The sequence below is a fragment of the Bufo gargarizans genome, chromosome 1, assembly GCF_014858855.1.
Source record: "Bufo gargarizans isolate SCDJY-AF-19 chromosome 1, ASM1485885v1, whole genome shotgun sequence".
NCBI classification, from domain to species: domain Eukaryota; kingdom Metazoa; phylum Chordata; class Amphibia; order Anura; family Bufonidae; genus Bufo; species Bufo gargarizans.
Genome location: NC_058080.1, coordinates 189,194,790 through 189,211,445, shown reverse-complemented (window position 1 = coordinate 189,211,445; position 16,656 = coordinate 189,194,790). Strand labels below are relative to the sequence as shown.

General features: G+C 44.4%; 1 protein-coding gene across 1 annotated transcript in view; it reads left to right on the top strand.

Moving 5' to 3' along the window:
- Positions 1-16,388, top strand: part of SMARCA5 (SWI/SNF related, matrix associated, actin dependent regulator of chromatin, subfamily a, member 5) — a 39,185-nt gene extending 22,797 nt beyond the window's left edge. Inside the window, exons 11-24 of the mRNA XM_044300532.1 lie at positions 7,065-7,291; positions 8,832-8,953; positions 9,024-9,176; positions 10,253-10,385; positions 11,148-11,296; positions 11,398-11,517; positions 12,064-12,174; positions 12,282-12,395; positions 12,493-12,615; positions 12,936-13,068; positions 14,420-14,538; positions 14,622-14,834; positions 15,106-15,216; positions 15,945-16,388. Coding sequence (XP_044156467.1) covers positions 7,065-7,291; positions 8,832-8,953; positions 9,024-9,176; positions 10,253-10,385; positions 11,148-11,296; positions 11,398-11,517; positions 12,064-12,174; positions 12,282-12,395; positions 12,493-12,615; positions 12,936-13,068; positions 14,420-14,538; positions 14,622-14,834; positions 15,106-15,216; positions 15,945-16,013 — 1,897 coding nt within the window. The 3' untranslated portion in view covers positions 16,014-16,388. The remainder of the gene's footprint in view (positions 1-7,064; positions 7,292-8,831; positions 8,954-9,023; positions 9,177-10,252; positions 10,386-11,147; positions 11,297-11,397; positions 11,518-12,063; positions 12,175-12,281; positions 12,396-12,492; positions 12,616-12,935; positions 13,069-14,419; positions 14,539-14,621; positions 14,835-15,105; positions 15,217-15,944) is intronic.
- Positions 16,389-16,656: the final 268 nt, after the last annotated feature.

Genomic DNA, 16,656 nt, shown 5'->3' with positions numbered 1-16,656 from the left:
CTGGATTCGCTGCCGGCCAGGTGCACGACCCCTTCCTTGGGTGGTGTGCTGCACTCACTGGAATCGCTGCAAGCAATGAACATGTATCCTTTCTTCAGGCGGCATACGCACAACGCCACTGACTGTGGTTGTTTTCTCGCCAGTGCGTTGCTGGCCATGTGCATGTCCCGCATCCTTGGCGGGGTGCTTGCATTTTTGCTGGATGCGATGACGGCCGTGTGCATTACCCCGCCCCCTTCTGGGTGGAATACTGCTCTTTCGCCGGATGTGTTGCGGGCCATACACGGCCCTCCTCATCCATGGGCGAAAATTTGCACCCTCACGTGACCCATGGCTGTCCTTGATATGCTGTGCGGGACTCTTGCATGTTCTCCTTCATTGTGGAGTAGTTGCACTCTCACAGTATTCGGTGTTAGGTGGGTTATTTCGCACTCGCTTAATGCTAGGATAACCCCGTGCATGTCCCCCTTTCTCTGGGCGGACCTCCTGCGTTCCCGCTGGGTACTGTGCGGCCATGTGCATGGTCACCTTCTGGGCAAACTATGGTATGTTCTACTTCTCTCAAGTTGTTACTGGCCTTGGGCATCCCCCCTTTGGGACGGGCCTTTGCATTCTTACCAGCTGCAGTGTAGCCAGGTACATTTCCCCCTTTTCTGGGGGGCCTGCCTGCGTTCCATCGCATGCCATACTGATGTCTTGTGCATAACTCCCTTTCAGGTTGTACTTTGCACTTCCGTTGATACTGTTGGACTCTGTGGCTGATCCCCTTCACTGGGTGACTATTTTTTTGCAGTGAGCGGAATTTTCTGGTGCGCTCTGTCCGTTGTTTGGGCCGTGTATGCCTTCTCCTCCCATAGGTGGGTTGGCCTTCTCACTGCTTGCGGGGCTGCTCGTACGTATGCCTCACTTCCTCCTGTGACATGCCCTTTTCTCTTGGGATGTGGTGCTTGTCACGGGCATTACACTCTTCTCTGAAGAGATCATTATGTCCACCTGTATAACCCTTGGGTGCTGTCATACAAACATTAAAAGAATGCCATTGTATTCAAAGGTGTATTCTTTAGATATGAGTAGATGGGCTCTACTTGCTCTCTACTTCGCCGAGCTGGGTGGTGCTCGTTCTCTGGTTTGGCCTGCATATTGTGGTCCCGTTGTGTCGGCATCCACCATGTCCGTTGGCCTTTCCACCTGGGGAGTGTTCGTGGTTCTTTGATACGTACCTTTTCGTTCTCCCGTGCACTCGCTTCCCGGCGCAAGTGGTCACTGGGTCGAGAGTGCCGTTTGCAGTGCCACTCGATTTCTGCGTTGGCTCTGGCGGGACTGCTGTTCCCTCGCCTACTACTGTTTCCTCCTCTTCGGGTGTCGTGCAGTATGAGTTTTTTCTTTTGGCGCCCGCTCTGCGATTCAGGCTGGTCCGCTACCGGGTTCGGGCCGCTTTTCTCGGGATGGTCACCCAACTTTTCTTGGGTGCCCGCTTACCCAGGTCCGTAGGACCTCCACCTTGGGTTCTTCAGGGTATTTGCCGTCTGCGTGGCTGTGAACCGGGCGTCTCAGTGAGCGGGGTTCTGCCTTTGAGCTGTCCTATGGCTCCCCTGTTGCCCACTCCTCCTTTCGGTTGGAGGGTGTTATGCCGGCCTCTGTCTCGACTGCCTTTTCTCGCCGGCTCTTCTTGGCTCCCGCTCGGTTCGGCTCGGCCCCCTCCGATGTGGCTTTTGCCCCGGCTGCGCTTCAGTGGCGGTTCCTTCGCTGCCCTCCCTTCTGGGGAGAGCTTGGTTGTTCATGTGGGTGGTTCTGATGTTCCTCTTGGCCTCGTACTGTCTCCCTTGTTCACTCTGGCGGTGACTAGGGAGGACTCCCATTCGGTCGAGATTGTCATTAGATCTCCCACACCGGGACTGTAGGACGTCTTCCTGTGGTGGCTACATCGACATGGACTTTGGCCTGTCTTGTCCTGGCGGTTGCTGGGCAGACCCTTCGGTTCCTTCCGTCTGTCCTTCTGCTCCCCCACTCCGGGTGGTTACAGGACAACGTTGCACGGGGGCCGACGGGTCCAGTTTTGCCGACCGTTCTGCCCGTGTTACTGGTCTGCGCCTGTTCGCATTGGGTTTTTTTCCCGCTTGCCCGGGCGACTCTAGCGGGCTCGCTGGTGTTCGCTCCTGGCCGTGGTTTGTCCAGGATCTGTTGTAGGACTTAGGGGTTTTACCGGGGGTTCTGTGGGAAGCTGGGCGTTCCCCCACGCTGCCTTTCTCTCTCCATGGTTCTGTCCTTCTCCAGTCCGGCCTAGATCTGGGACTGGGACGCTGTTGCTTGAAGTGTCAAGTGTCAGCGCTGTCCTTCCCCTTTCAGCGTTCCCCGGCCCTCTGGGCCTGTCAGGACCCTCTTCCGTGGAGCGTCTTGGGGTTCCCTTGTACTGCCCCTGGGTACCGTCCTGGGCATTGCATACTGGGCTCTTGGCACTCCAATCTTTCCCTTGGAGCCGTTACAGAAGTTCTCTACTCCTTCTGTCCTGTACGGTTTTGTTTCCGTAGCCGTCGTGTCTCTGGCGGGTGCCTGGGTGGCGGCCCTTCTTGTTCCGAGCCTTCTCTTTCCTCAGGACAGGGCTGTTCTCCATCCCGTCTCTTCCTTCCTTCTGAAGGTGGTGTTTGTCTTTCATTTTAACGAGGCTTTCGTCCTCCCCTTCCCACCCCCGGGAACGGACACTTCACCGATTTGGGAGTTGTTTGGGCCTTGCGGTTTTTTTACTTGGAGATCTCCGACTTTTGTCGACGTTCGGTCTCTTGGTTTTCCAGGACGTCCGCGCAAAGGGTTGGTGGCCTCCAGGGTGGCTTTCCTCCGCTTTCTCACAGTGGTTATTGCTGTGGTTACCGCACCGAGGGCAGGGTTCTGCTTTTGGTGTCACCGTTCATTTCACCAGAGCGGTTGGTGCCTCCCGGGCCGGAGGCATTTGGCTTCGGCCATGCGTCTGGCGAGGCGGTCACTGGTCTTCCTTACAGCGTTCTACAGGGTGCATACTCTGGCTTCGGCAGATGCTGCCTTGGGCCGCCTGGTCTGCGGGCGGCTGTTTCTTGATGACTTCGGGTGCTTCGCCTTGGTGCTGTGGTCCCTCCCCCTTTTGGACTGCTTTTGAACGTCCCAAGGTCTTCTGTGTCCCCCAAGGAAACTGGGCGAGAAAACGAGATTTTTGTATAACTTACCAGTAAAATCTCTTTCTCGCTCTTTCCTTGGGGGACACAGCACCCACCCATTCTTTGTTTTTCTCTGCACGGTTTCCGAGTTGTTTTACCCGTTGGGTAGTTGGCTTGTTGGTTCCGCTTTTGGACTTTGCCTTTTTTCACTACTTGGACACGCAACTGGCAGCCTCTCTCTCCAGGCTGAGGGTATAGCTGTGGAGGAGGGGCTTAACAGTTTTCACTTAGTGTCACGCCTCCTATGGAGATGAGCTATACCCAAGGTCTTCTGTGTCCCCCAAGGAAAGAGCGAGAAAGAGATTTTACTGGTAAGTTATACAAAAATCTCGTTTTTGCTGCAGCACTGAGCTTTAAGGTGACGGGAGATAAAATGGGTGCAGTAAGTATACTTTGTCACTTGATGCCTGTGGAGACTTTTTTTTTTTTTTTTATTAACCACCTTCGGACCGCCTAACGCACATGTGCGTTCCGGAGGTGGCAGGCTGGCGCACAGTCACGCATATATGCGTCATCTCGCGAGACGCGAGATTTCCTGTGAACGCGCGCACACAGGCGCGCGCGCGCTCACAGGAACGGAAGGTAAGCGAGTGGATCTCCAGCATGCCAGCGGCGATTGTTCGCTGGCAGGCTGCAGATCCGAATTTTTTAACCCCTAACAGGTATATTAGACGCTGTTTTCATAACAACGTCTAATATACCTCCTACCTGGTCCTCTGGTGGTCCCTTTTGTTAGGATCGACCACCAGAGGACTCAGGTAGGTCAGTACAGTCGCACCAAACACCACACTACACTACACCCCCCCCCCCGTCACTTATTAACCCCTTATAAACCCATGATCACCCCATATAAACTCCCTGATCACCCCCCTGTCATTGATCACCGCCCTGTCATTGATCACCCCCCTGTCAGGCTCCGTTCAGACGTCCGTATGATTTTTACGGATCCACGGATACATGGATCGGATCCGCAAAAAGCATACGGACGACTGAATGGAGCCTTACAGGGGGGTGATCAATGACAGGCGGGTGATCACCCATATACACTCCCTGATCACCCCCCTGTCATTGATCACCCCCCTGTCATTGATCACCCCCCTGTCATTGATCACTCCCCTGTAAGGCTCCATTCAGACGTCCGCATGATTTTTACGGATCCATGGATACATGGATCGGATCCGCAAAACACATGCGGACGTCTGAATGGAGCCTTACAGGGGGTGATCAATGACAGGCGGGTGATCACCCATATACACTCCCTGATCACCCCCCTGTCATTGATAACCCCCCTGTAAGGCTCCATTCAGACGTCCGCATGCGTTCTGTGGATCCGATACATGTATCCATGGATCCGTAAAAAATCATGCGGATGTCTGAATGGAGCCTTACAGGGGGGGTGATCAGTGACGGGGGGGTGATCACCCTGATTACCCTGATCACCCCCTGTCATTGATAACCCCCCTGTAAGGCTCCATTCAGACGTCCGCATGTGTTTTTTTGGCACAAGTTAGCGGAAATTTTTTGTTTGTTTTTGTTTTTTCTTACAAAGTCTCATATTCCACTAACTTGTGTCAAAAAATAAAATCTCACATGGACGCACCATACCCCTCACGGAATCCAAATGCGTAAACATTTTTAGACATTTATATTCCAGACTTCTTCTCACGCTTTAGGGCCCCTAAAAAGCCAGGGCAGTATAAATACCCCACATGTGACCCCATTTCGGAAAGAAGACACCCCAAGGTATTCGCTGAGGGGCATATTGAGTCCATGAAAGATTGAAATTTTTGTCCTAAGTTAGCGGAAAGTGAGACTTTGTGAGAAAAAAACAAAAAAAAATCAATATCCGCTAACTTATGCAAAAAAAAAAAATATTCTAGGAACTCGCCATGCCCCTCATTGAATACCTTGGGGTGTCTTCTTTCCAAAGTGGGGTCACATGTGGGGTATTTATACTGCCCTGGCTTTTTAGGGGCCCGAAAGTGTGAGAAGTCTGGGATCCAAATGTCTAAAAATGCCCTCCTAGAAGGAATTTGGGCCCCTTTGCGCATCTAGGCTGCAAAAAAGTGTCACACATGTGGTATCGCCGTACTCAGGAGAAGTGACAAAAAATAAAAAATTCTAGGAACTCGCCATGCCCCTCACGGAATACCTTGGGGTGTCTACTTTCCAAAATGGGGTCACTTGTGGCGTAGTTATACTGCCCTGGCAATTTAGGGGCCCAAATGTGTGAGAAGTACCTTGCAATCAAAATCTGTAAAAAATGGCCTGCAAAATCTGAAAGGTGCACTTTGGAATATGTGCCCCTTTGCCCACCTTGGCAGCAAAAAAGTGTGACACATCTGGTATCGCCGTACTCAGGAGAAGTTGGGAATTGTGTTTGGGGTGCCATTTTACATATAACCATGCTGGATGAGAGAAATATCTTGGCAAAAGACAACTTTTCCCATTTTTTTATACAAAGTTGGCATTTGACCAAGATATTTTTCTCACCCAGCATGGGTATATGTAAAATGACACCCCAAAACACATTCCCCAACTTCTCCTGAGTGCGGCGATACCAGATGTGTGACACTTTTTTGCTGCCAAGGTGGGCAATGGGGCACATATTCCAAAGTGCACCTTTTGGATTTCACCGGTCATTTTTTACACATTTTGATTGCAAAGTTCTTCTCACACATTTGGGCCCCTAAATTGCCAGGGCAGTATAACTACGCCACAAGTGACCCCATTTTGGAAAGAAGACACCCCAAGGTATTCCGTGAGGGGCATGACGAGTTCCTAGAATTTTTTATTTTTTGTCGCAAGTTAGTGGAATATGAGACTTTGTAAGAAAAAAATAAAATAAAAAAATCATCATCATTTCCCGCTAACTTGTGACAAAAAATAAAAAGTTCTATGAACTCACTATGCCCATCAGTGAATACCTTAGGGTGTCTACTTTCCGAAATGGGGTCATTTGTGGGGGTTTTCTACTGTTTGGGCCTTGTAGAACCTCAGGAATCATGACAGGTGCTCAGAAAGTCAGAGCTGTTTCAAAAAGCGGAAATTCACATTTTTGTACCATAGTTTGTAAATGCTATAACTTTTACCCAAACCATTTTTTTTTTTTGCCCAAACATTTTTTTTTTATCAAAGACATGTAGAACAATAAATTTGGCGAAAAATTTATATATGGATGTCGTTTTTTTGCAAAATTTTACAGCTGAAAGTGAAAAATGTCATTTTTTTGCAAAAAAAATCGTTACATTTTGATTAATAACAAAAAAAGTAAAAATGTCAGCAGCAATAAAATACCACCAAATGAAAGCTCCATTAGTGAGAAGAAAAGGAGGTAAAATTCATTTGGGTGGTAAGTTGCATGACCGAGCGATAAACGGTGAAAGTAGTGTAGTGCCGAAGTGTAAAAAGTGGTCTGGTCATGAAGGGGGTTTCACCTAGCGGGGCTGAAGTGGTTAAACAATTTCCCAAGCTCTTATTCGGTTTTAATGAGTTTGGGAAATGTTTTTACAGTGCAAATTAATTTATGCAGTTATTACACGAAGTCTCGTGAGACTTTGGCTCATCGGAGCCAATTCATTCTAATACTGTTTCATCCGAAGTCGTTTTGCTCATCCCTAGTCATCGCCTACAACCACCCGTGTCTATCATTTTGCAGAAAAGTGTATAAATGCTGGTGTTTTGAGTGCTATTTTTATATTTTCATTGCCAACACAAGGAGCTGGTCCCTGAGAAATTGCCACTTTGTCCCTACTGTCACTCTTCGTACTTAATTTACAATGTAAACTCCTGTGAACATTGATTACTCATAAATATTTTTTTCCATTAATTAACCCTGAAAATATTGACTTGACAGTAGTTTTTTTTTTTTTTTTATAGGTATACAAAGATTTTAATGAAGGACATTGACATTTTGAACTCCTCAGGGAAGACTGATAAAATGAGGCTGTTGAATATCCTGATGCAGTTGAGAAAGTGTTGCAATCATCCGTACCTTTTTGATGGTGCGGAGCCTGGTCCTCCGTACACCACAGATTTGCACTTGGCTACTAATAGCGGTAAAATGGTTGTGCTGCACAAGCTGCTCCCCAAGCTAAAAGAGCAAGGTAACTGAACTTCTTTTGACTTAACGTTATCATAGACTCTAAGCTGTATCTCCAGGATCAACCCTATAAAACCAGGCATGAAGCTGAGTAAATCGATACCTGTCAAGTGTAGGTGCTGGCATTCAGGGGAAATTGGCACTTATTTTTATGCAAATGCGCGATTGAAGCACTAGGAGGCGGGTTTATGCAGTTTGAGCACCACTCTAGCGTCACCCCTGCTGCTCAATACAGGCACCACCATCGTTAAACATGTCCCCCTCCCCTTAGATTGACAGTGCTGATTTATTGAACCTGGCAGTGGAGACGACTGCAAATAAAGCAGGAAGCACCTCCAATTCGGGGCTCTGACATCAACGGCACGTGCGCACTAATCATCTTTGCTGAAGACATGGTGCGCATGTGCCGTGCTAGCGATAATGTGCAGGTGTGAGAAATCGGTGCTAGACGTGAAGTCTAGCACTGTCAATCTAAGGGAAAGGGGGTACACGAGTTGTCTGTATTGAGCGCCAGGGGCGTCACTGGAGTGGTCCTTAAACTGCATAAGCCAACCTCCTGGTGCTTCGGTAGTTCATTTGTATAAAAAATAAAAGGGCTTATTTCTCTGGAATCCTGGCACCGACAATCAAAGGAAAGGTATTTGATTTGGGCTACATGCACACAAATGTTTTTCAGTGTCCATTCCATGTTTTGTTTTTTTGCAAATAGGATGCGGACCCATTCATTTCATTGGGTCCGCAAAAAATGTGGACAGCACACAGTGTCCGTTCCGTAGCCCCAAAAAAAATAAAGAACCTGTCCTATTCTTGTCCGTTTTAGGCATTGTTGCAATGGATCCGCAAAAAAAAAATGCCCTCCTTATAGGTTATAGGGTTGTACTTGGTGACAGAGCTCTTTAATTGTATGGTAGGATTTACTGATAAGCAATACTTCTGCTGTTACTCCCAATATGCACAGACCTCTACAAGACCCACCTACACCACCCCTTATCTAGACTAGATTTTCTGTTATTTTTGCTTCCATTATTTTTTTTTTTTTTTTTGTGCAGTAATAGTCTACAAGATGTTTCACTAAAATTGTTAAAGGAAATCTTATCGCATACCTCAGTAGTGCCGCGCCCTTCTCAGTTTTGCCTAGGCCATATGATGTAATGTCCATTGGTCACATGACCTAGGCACAGCTCAGCCCCATTGACGTGAATAGGGCTGAGCTGTGATACCAAGCATGTACAATGTACGCCGCTGAGCTTTGTAACCTGAGGGAAGGCTGTTGCTTTGTGAGCTCCTGAGCCTTCTCAAACAGCTGATCGGTGGGATCCCGGGTGTTGGACCTCCACTGATCGGGTTATGATGACTTATTCAGAGGATAGGTTATCAGTTGAAAAATCTCAAATGTAAAAAAAAAAAAAAACTGGCACATGTAATGAAAGTCTGGGTTTTTGGAGTTACATTTTTAACCTGCATGCCTTACGATATTGTTACATTTTATAAGTGCTTATGACTTTTTATTTTATTTATTTATTCTCTTTATTTCCATTAAATAGGTTCTCGTGTGCTGATATTCAGCCAGATGACAAGAGTCTTGGATATCTTGGAAGATTATTGCATGTGGCGAAATTATGAATATTGCCGTCTGGATGGACAAACGCCGCACGATGATAGACAAGTTGGTATTTCCGTTTTGTTTTAGTTATAGTTGTGTTGGAGAACTTTGCTCTAATTTATTTATCTTGCAGGAATCCATCTTGGCTTTTAATGATCCGGATAGCACAAAATTTCTATTTATGTTGAGCACACGTGCTGGTGGACTTGGTATTAACCTCGCTACAGCTGATGTTGTCATAATATATGATTCTGACTGGAACCCCCAAGTAGATCTTCAGGCCATGGTAGGTTTACCAAATTTTATAGTAGATTGATGACTTTGTGTCATGATATAAATATATCCCCCTATCCTTGATGTGGAATGCATTAGTGGTCTGACCACTGAGACCCCCATTGATAACCAGATGGGTGTCCTGTGTCCCTCTGTTTGAATGGAGGGACAGGTACACACTCACTCTGTTCATCTCTATGGGATGTCTGGGATAACCGAGCATTGTACTCAGCTGTGATTTGCAATACCATACTGATCTTTGGGGTACCCATTAGTTGTACCCCCACTGATTGGTACTCCTCTCTACTTGATGACAGCGTGTATTAATGCCGGAAAATATTATGCCAAACTGAACAAAAAAACTGATTGTTATACTATTAACATAAGGGACCTCTTACTACCGCTTTTCTAATTGACTGTCGACAATGTATATGCTCATATACCTTAACACTGAGAAAGGGGTCATGAGACAGGTGGGAACTTGTGAATACAGCTTATTCAAAACCATGAGTCAACTATGTCTGGCCAATGTAGCTGCTTTCAAGACAGGAAGCCGTAACATATTTTAGACCTAGTGGCACGTGTCAAAATTTATATGGCAAATTAAAATAAAGTGTAACATAAAAACGTGATTTTAAAGTATATAATTTTCTGATGACACACTTCCCGTGTATTTGCAGAGTAGATAGAGTTCTTTATACTGAATCCCATCGCAGAACTTGCTCTAAATTTGATATATAGTCCTTATCTCTGAACTTCTCTCAGCTCATACACAGTCATGGGTCAATTCTTATCAACCAGAATTGAGCTGAGGGTTTGAGCTGTTAGTCGTTCAGAGATATATATCCATCTCGGAGCAGTTTTGTGATTGGATTCAGAATAAAGAGAAATCCTGCTACTCTGGATATACACAGATGGCTGTACCGGAAAAGCTGTTAAAGGTGTCCACGGTGCATACAGTTTGGTCTTTATAGATCATGTTTAAAATTAACAATCTAATTTTTAGTCTGAAGTGATAATCATTTGACTGAATTAATTCCCTCTGACATTAAAATGATATTTAACATATGGCTTTGATGTATCTTTTAGGACAGAGCACACAGAATTGGGCAGACGAAAACTGTGCGAGTGTTTAGATTCATTACAGACAACACAGTAGAAGAGCGTATTGTGGAGAGAGCGGAGATGAAACTACGCCTGGATTCCATAGTTATTCAACAAGGTATGGCTTCTGTGTGAACAAGAAAAGCGCTTCTCACTGATCTGAGCACCTAGACAATCTGCTAGTGAACATACTCAACCTTGCTACAGGTTTTGTATGCGGTTTACAGCAGGTTTACCCAGCGAGTTATACGCCAAAGAAAGTTACAATACCGTCTTCAGACTGGTCACATTATTGATGCATTTCTTTCCATATTATAAAAGAGGTTTTTCATTAGTAGAATACGGCTGAGCTATCCTCTGAGGATTCCTCAGGATAGGTAATCGGGGTGTGACTCTGGCACTGCTACTGATCAGCTGTTTAAAGCATAGCGCTGTACATTGTATAGAGGCTATGTTTGGTGTTGCAGCGTAGGCACAGTAAATATGTATCCCCAAACGACGCCAAAAAACATTTCTGCCCCAAACAAGTCCTCAGACACCCACACTAATGAAAAAATAAAAATGTTATGGCTCTTGAAATGCAGAGGCGCATTTTCAGGCCTGGTCACCAAGGGGTTAAACTGCAATCATATTAGTTACCAAAATTAATGGATTATTCATTGCTAGTGGCCACAAGCAGTCAGACTTGTATGTTTCCACAGATTTTGACTGCCTGGCTTCCTTTCTGTGGGACCATAGCCTTAACTTGTATGATAAGCCTCATACACGGAGAGTTCAGGAGAAATTGTTCTAATCTTCCCTACTGATATGTAATCGGAATTGGTCATCTGTTTGTTTGTTTTTTTTTTGCTGTCTAATTAACCCAATATATTTAAAACAGGAAGGTTGGTGGACCAGAACTTGAATAAGCTAGGGAAGGATGAAATGCTGCAGATGATTCGACATGGAGCCACACACGTGTTTGCCTCAAAGGACAGTGAAATCACTGATGAAGATATAGATGCCATTTTGGAAAGGGGAGAAAGGAAGGTATGCGCGTGTCTTCAACGTTCAAGTGTTTTATTCTTTAAATGATTTTTACTAAATTTTGTTTTCAACATCTGTTATGATTTGGATTTTTCCCTACCTAGACGGCAGAACTCAAAGAGAAACTTTCAAACATGGGTGAAAGTTCACTGAGAAACTTCACTGTGGATACTGAGTCCAGTGTGTATAACTTTGAAGGTGAAGATTACAGAGAAAAGCAAAAGGTAATACATCTTTTTTTTGTATCTGTATAATAATTTTGAAACCAACCATCTTTAACAGTAACTTAAACGTTGTGGCTGGTTGTCTGTGAGGATTAATACAACTAAGGCTACTTTCACGCTAGCGTTTTTTTGCGGATCCATCATGGATCTGCAAAAACACTTCTGTTACAATACAACCGCGTGCATCCATCATGAATGGATCCGGTTGTATTAGGTCTTCTATAGTCATGACTGATCAGTCTTGAACACCATTTAAAGTCAATGGGGGACAGATCAGTTTTCTATTGTATCAGTTTGACTCCGCTTCGTCAGGCGCACAGCAAAACGCAGAAGAGCGGAATGGTTACTGAACGGAGGCAAACTGATGTATTCTGAGCGGATCCTTTTCCTGATTCGTTTTTGAGAGCCCTGAACGGATCTCGCCAAAACGCTAGTGTGAAAGTAGCCTTATGTACTTTCCCGAATGTTTGTGTGGAGAGAGGGTCAATGGATGTAGCATCCAAAAAATAAACTTCTTTTTTTTTTTTTTTTTTTTGTATTTCCTAGATGGCATTTACTGAGTGGATTGAGCCACCAAAACGTGAAAGAAAGGCAAACTATGCTGTGGATGCCTATTTTAGGGAAGCACTTCGTGTCAGTGAGCCCAAAATACCAAAAGTATGTATCTACTTGGTTCATTTTTGCGACTCTACTATGTGAAGAGTGCCATCATGTGTGCCAAGCATCCTGCAGGTCTGTTTTATGTATTTTGTTTTTAATTTTAGGCTCCACGTCCCCCAAAGCAGCCCAGTGTTCAGGACTTCCAGTTCTTCCCTCCACGATTGTTTGAGTTGCTGGAAAAAGAAATTCTATATTATAGAAAAACCATTGGCTATAAGGTACCTCTTAAAAAAATTTCTATCAAGTTTTATTTTTTATTTTTTTTGTCAAAATGGAATGCTGTTGCACTATTTATACTATTTTCTGTTTCCTCAGGTGCCTCGCAATCCAGAATTGCCTAATGCAGCCCAGGCGCAAAAGGAGGAACAGTTAAAAATTGATGAAGCAGAACCACTTAATGATGAAGAGCTAGAAGAAAAGGAGAAGCTGCTAACACAGGTGTGTGAGGAAGTCGGACACTTGTGTGCCCTGAATGCTGCATGTCAAACCTGTGGCTATTATAGGCACCACACTGGGAGTTTTCAGTGAAAGCAATTCTGAAAACCATGCTTTGTGGTGATGGTGGCTCTGGTTTATGGTCAATCACCACTGGCTCTTAGGAGGATACTTCCTGAAGAAAAGTCTTTATAATTCTGTCTTTTGGACTGGATCATTTATTGAATGGGATGTGGGTGGCAAACATGCCACAGTGGCATGCCTTGTTTATAAATGTGACCCATGGGATACGGCATCTGTGTAAACTGATTTTTCTCTTAAAGGGCTTCACCAATTGGAACAAGAGAGATTTCAATCAGTTTATTAAAGCTAATGAAAAATGGGGAAGAGATGACATTGAAAACATTGCCCGTGAAGTAGAAGGCAAGACTCCTGATGATGTAATGGAGTATTCAGGTAATTATTTTCCCTCGACCACTTCTATTAAGTTGCTGCTGCTTAAATGGGTTTTCCAAGATAGGTCATCATTAATATCAGATCGGTGGGGGTCCGACACACTGTACCCCTGCCGATCGGCTACTTGAAGAGAAGGCTGCGCTCCATGATTATAGTGCTGTATTCCCATCATTGTTTACCTGCTCACGCTGCAATGTCGACATTGCAGGTGTAATTGCAAGCCATCCCATACACTACTGTTCCTATTCCAGTGTATAGGAAGGAGCCATTACCATAGAAGTGAATGGGCTGTCGTCTTGTATTACACCTGGTCGCCTCTGCGATGTTGATTGCGAGCAGGCAAACGACAAAGGGAAGGCAGCTGTTCGGCAGAGGTGTCGGGTGTTGGATCCCTGCTGATCTGATATTGATAACCTATCCTGTGATCTTTTCAGTACTTAAAGAGGACCTTTCACTACTGTATAAACTAAAAACTAACTAGATCAGTGGGCAGAGCGGTGCCCAGGGGTCCCCCTGCACTTACTAGTATGCCTGGGCGCCGCTCCGTTCGCCCGGTATAGGCTCCGGTGTCTGCGCTCCCTCTGACTGATTTCTTGTAGGAGGCGTGTCCCTTGCTGCACTGCTGGCCAATCGCAGCGCACAGTTCATAGCTAGGCTATGAGCTGTGCGCTGCGATTGGCCAGCACTGCAGCAAGGGACACGCCTCCTACAAAAAATCAGTCAGAGGGAGCGCAGACACCGGAGCCTATACCGGGCGAACGGAGCGGCGCCCAGGCATACTAGTAAGTGCAGGGGGACCCCTGGGTGCCGCTCTGCCCACTGATCTAGTTAGTTTTTAGTTTGTACAGTAGTGAAAGGTCCTCTTTAAAGGGAGTCTCTTGTTTTTCACTATAACTATCAAGAGTGGCCATCAGAAGGTTTTATAAGCATTCTAAACATTTTCTTGTGTTATTTCAATGTCCAGGAAAAGCACATTTCTTTGAAAAATGATTCCCAAGTGCCCATCTGGGCAGGCTTTCCTTTTCAAAGTGCCCAGTATATTCCTGGAGATTGAAATAACACACAAGACTTAAATGTATGTTTCCAGTGCTTATCAACATTGATTACAATTGATGGTAGTTATAATAGTGAAAATTACGTGACCGACTCAATTTATGCAGAGAAATGTTGCTTTATTTGTAATTATTGTTAATGCTTTTACACTAGCATTTCACCAGCCTTGTTGAATACCTTGCAGAGGTATGAAAAGATGAACCTGTGGGAATTATGAAGAGATCAGTAGATAGGAGTCCAGACTGATGTTTTATAAAGGCAATTACATTATCAAGGTTTTTCTTTGCTTGTCTTTCAGCTGTGTTTTGGGAAAGATGTAATGAGCTCCAAGACATAGAGAAGATCATGGCCCAAATAGAAAGGGGAGAAGCAAGGATACAGAGGAGAATAAGCATAAAGAAAGCATTGGACACAAAGGTAATCAGGCGTTTTATTACTACCTGGATCCTGTGGCAAGAATGGTGTATGACTGTTTTTTATTTATTGTTTTTTTTATTTAGATTGGTCGATACAAGGCGCCCTTTCATCAGTTGAGAATATCTTATGGCACCAACAAGGGCAAAAATTACACAGAGGAAGAAGATCGTTTTCTTATCTGCATGCTGCACAAACTTGGTTTTGATAAAGAAAATGTGTATGATGAACTCAGGCAGTGCATTAGGAACTGTCCTCAGTTCAGATTTGACTGGTTCCTGAAATCAAGGACTGCAATGGTGAGCCCTTTCTGGAAATCTTCAAATGTATATGTTAGTGACCCTGTATGCTAAAACACGATTCAATTTGCTAAACTGCTTTTACCTTTTGTCGTGAACACCACCTTTTTTGAGCTTCTCTCCCAGATAAAAGGAGTTTATGAAAGATAAATATGAAAACATAACCATTTTACTGCTAGAGGAGGTTCCTCTTGGTTCCTTGCATTAAAAGGTTTGCACACGTTGGATGAAAAGTTGTCTGAAGTACTTAAACTTTGCTTTTAATATATAGGAACTACAGAGAAGATGCAATACTTTGATCACTTTAATTGAAAGGGAAAACCTTGAATTGGAGGAGAAGGAAAAAGCTGAGAAAAAGAAACGTGGTCCAAAGAATTCTTCAGTAAGTGTTTTATTTTTTTAATCAAGAATATAATTTTTCAGTTCTAAATTCTGTACTTATTTTATATTGTGGCTGTAAAAGAGTTGGAGTCCTGTTTTTATGCAAGTTTTAGTCCCTTACTTCCGGTTACATAGCTGCAACGTACTTCACATTCTTTGGTAGCTGTATAAATCTGTTTTTAGTTTGCTTACCTTGATAAAAGCTGCAAGTGGCCATGTTGTATAAGTAATACAGATCTGTCACTAGAGCAAGCAACATTTGAATTGTGGCGTTTGCCAGTATTGGCATGCTCTTGCACCGCTTATAGTTCTTTATACAACTATAGCATTGTGAGAACCTTGTGGCTGCATCCATGATGTCTCGTAAGTGTTGGGCTTAAGGCCACCTGGTAATTCTTAAAGGGAGTCTTTCACGCCAATTGACCCTATTAACACACTTATGTCCATGGCATCCCCCCTATTAAAACTGTTCTTACCATTAGTTCCCTGCTAGCATCATTCGTCCAAAAAACACTTTTATTCCGTATGCAAATGAGGCTGTGAAGGTGCCCAGGGGCAGCCTTACAACGGCCGGTGCCCAGGCCCCTGGGTCATTTTTCATACCAATTCACTCCCCCTCCTCCGGGGTCAATCGGCGTGAAAGACTCCCTTTAACTTGCTGCCCATATGAACAGACTTTCATGCCATTTACAGTCCAGTCATAATGTTTAATGTAACTTCTTGTTGCAGGCTCAGAAACGAAAAATGGATGGTGCTCCAGATGGCAGAGGGGGGAGAAGAAAGAAGCTTAAGCTTTGAAGTGTATATTCTGTATTCAATAAGTTTTCAGAAGTAGTTATTTGCTTTACGGGTCTTCATAAGATGTACTGTACTCTGATCGCATATTATGTCATTCAACGACATCAGGTTCATCTGTTTTACACTAGAATCGTAGTACTTATTGTAGTAAAATCTCCTCCTTTTTTTAAAATACGACAGCTGTGCTGGGCATTTTTTACCATTCACATTTGAAGTAATAAAACAGACTTAGTCAGATGTGTTATTGTTTGCTTTTTTTCCCCCTTTCTCTACTGCTAAGTAGATTGTAATTAACTGTAAAAACTATTTTTGTATAAACTTTTGTTTATCTACATTGTTCAGATGAATACATATTTTCTTTGTCTGGTAAATTCATAAGTTTGCTTCAGTGTCGTGTTTTTTTTTTATATTTATTCCAGCTATGAGAGTACACGTAATGGGTTAGTATCGCTCACTTAGAACACGGGTGTACAACAGTTCATGGTCCAAATCGTCAAACTGGACCCTTTACGAGGGAAGCAATAAAAACTCAGCATAGTTCCTGCATGGCACTCCAGAGAGGAGGAATTAAGGTTTTCTGTTGGTTTTTAGAAGTTACAAAAACAGCAACTCCTATAAACTACAATGGAGAGACACATTCACA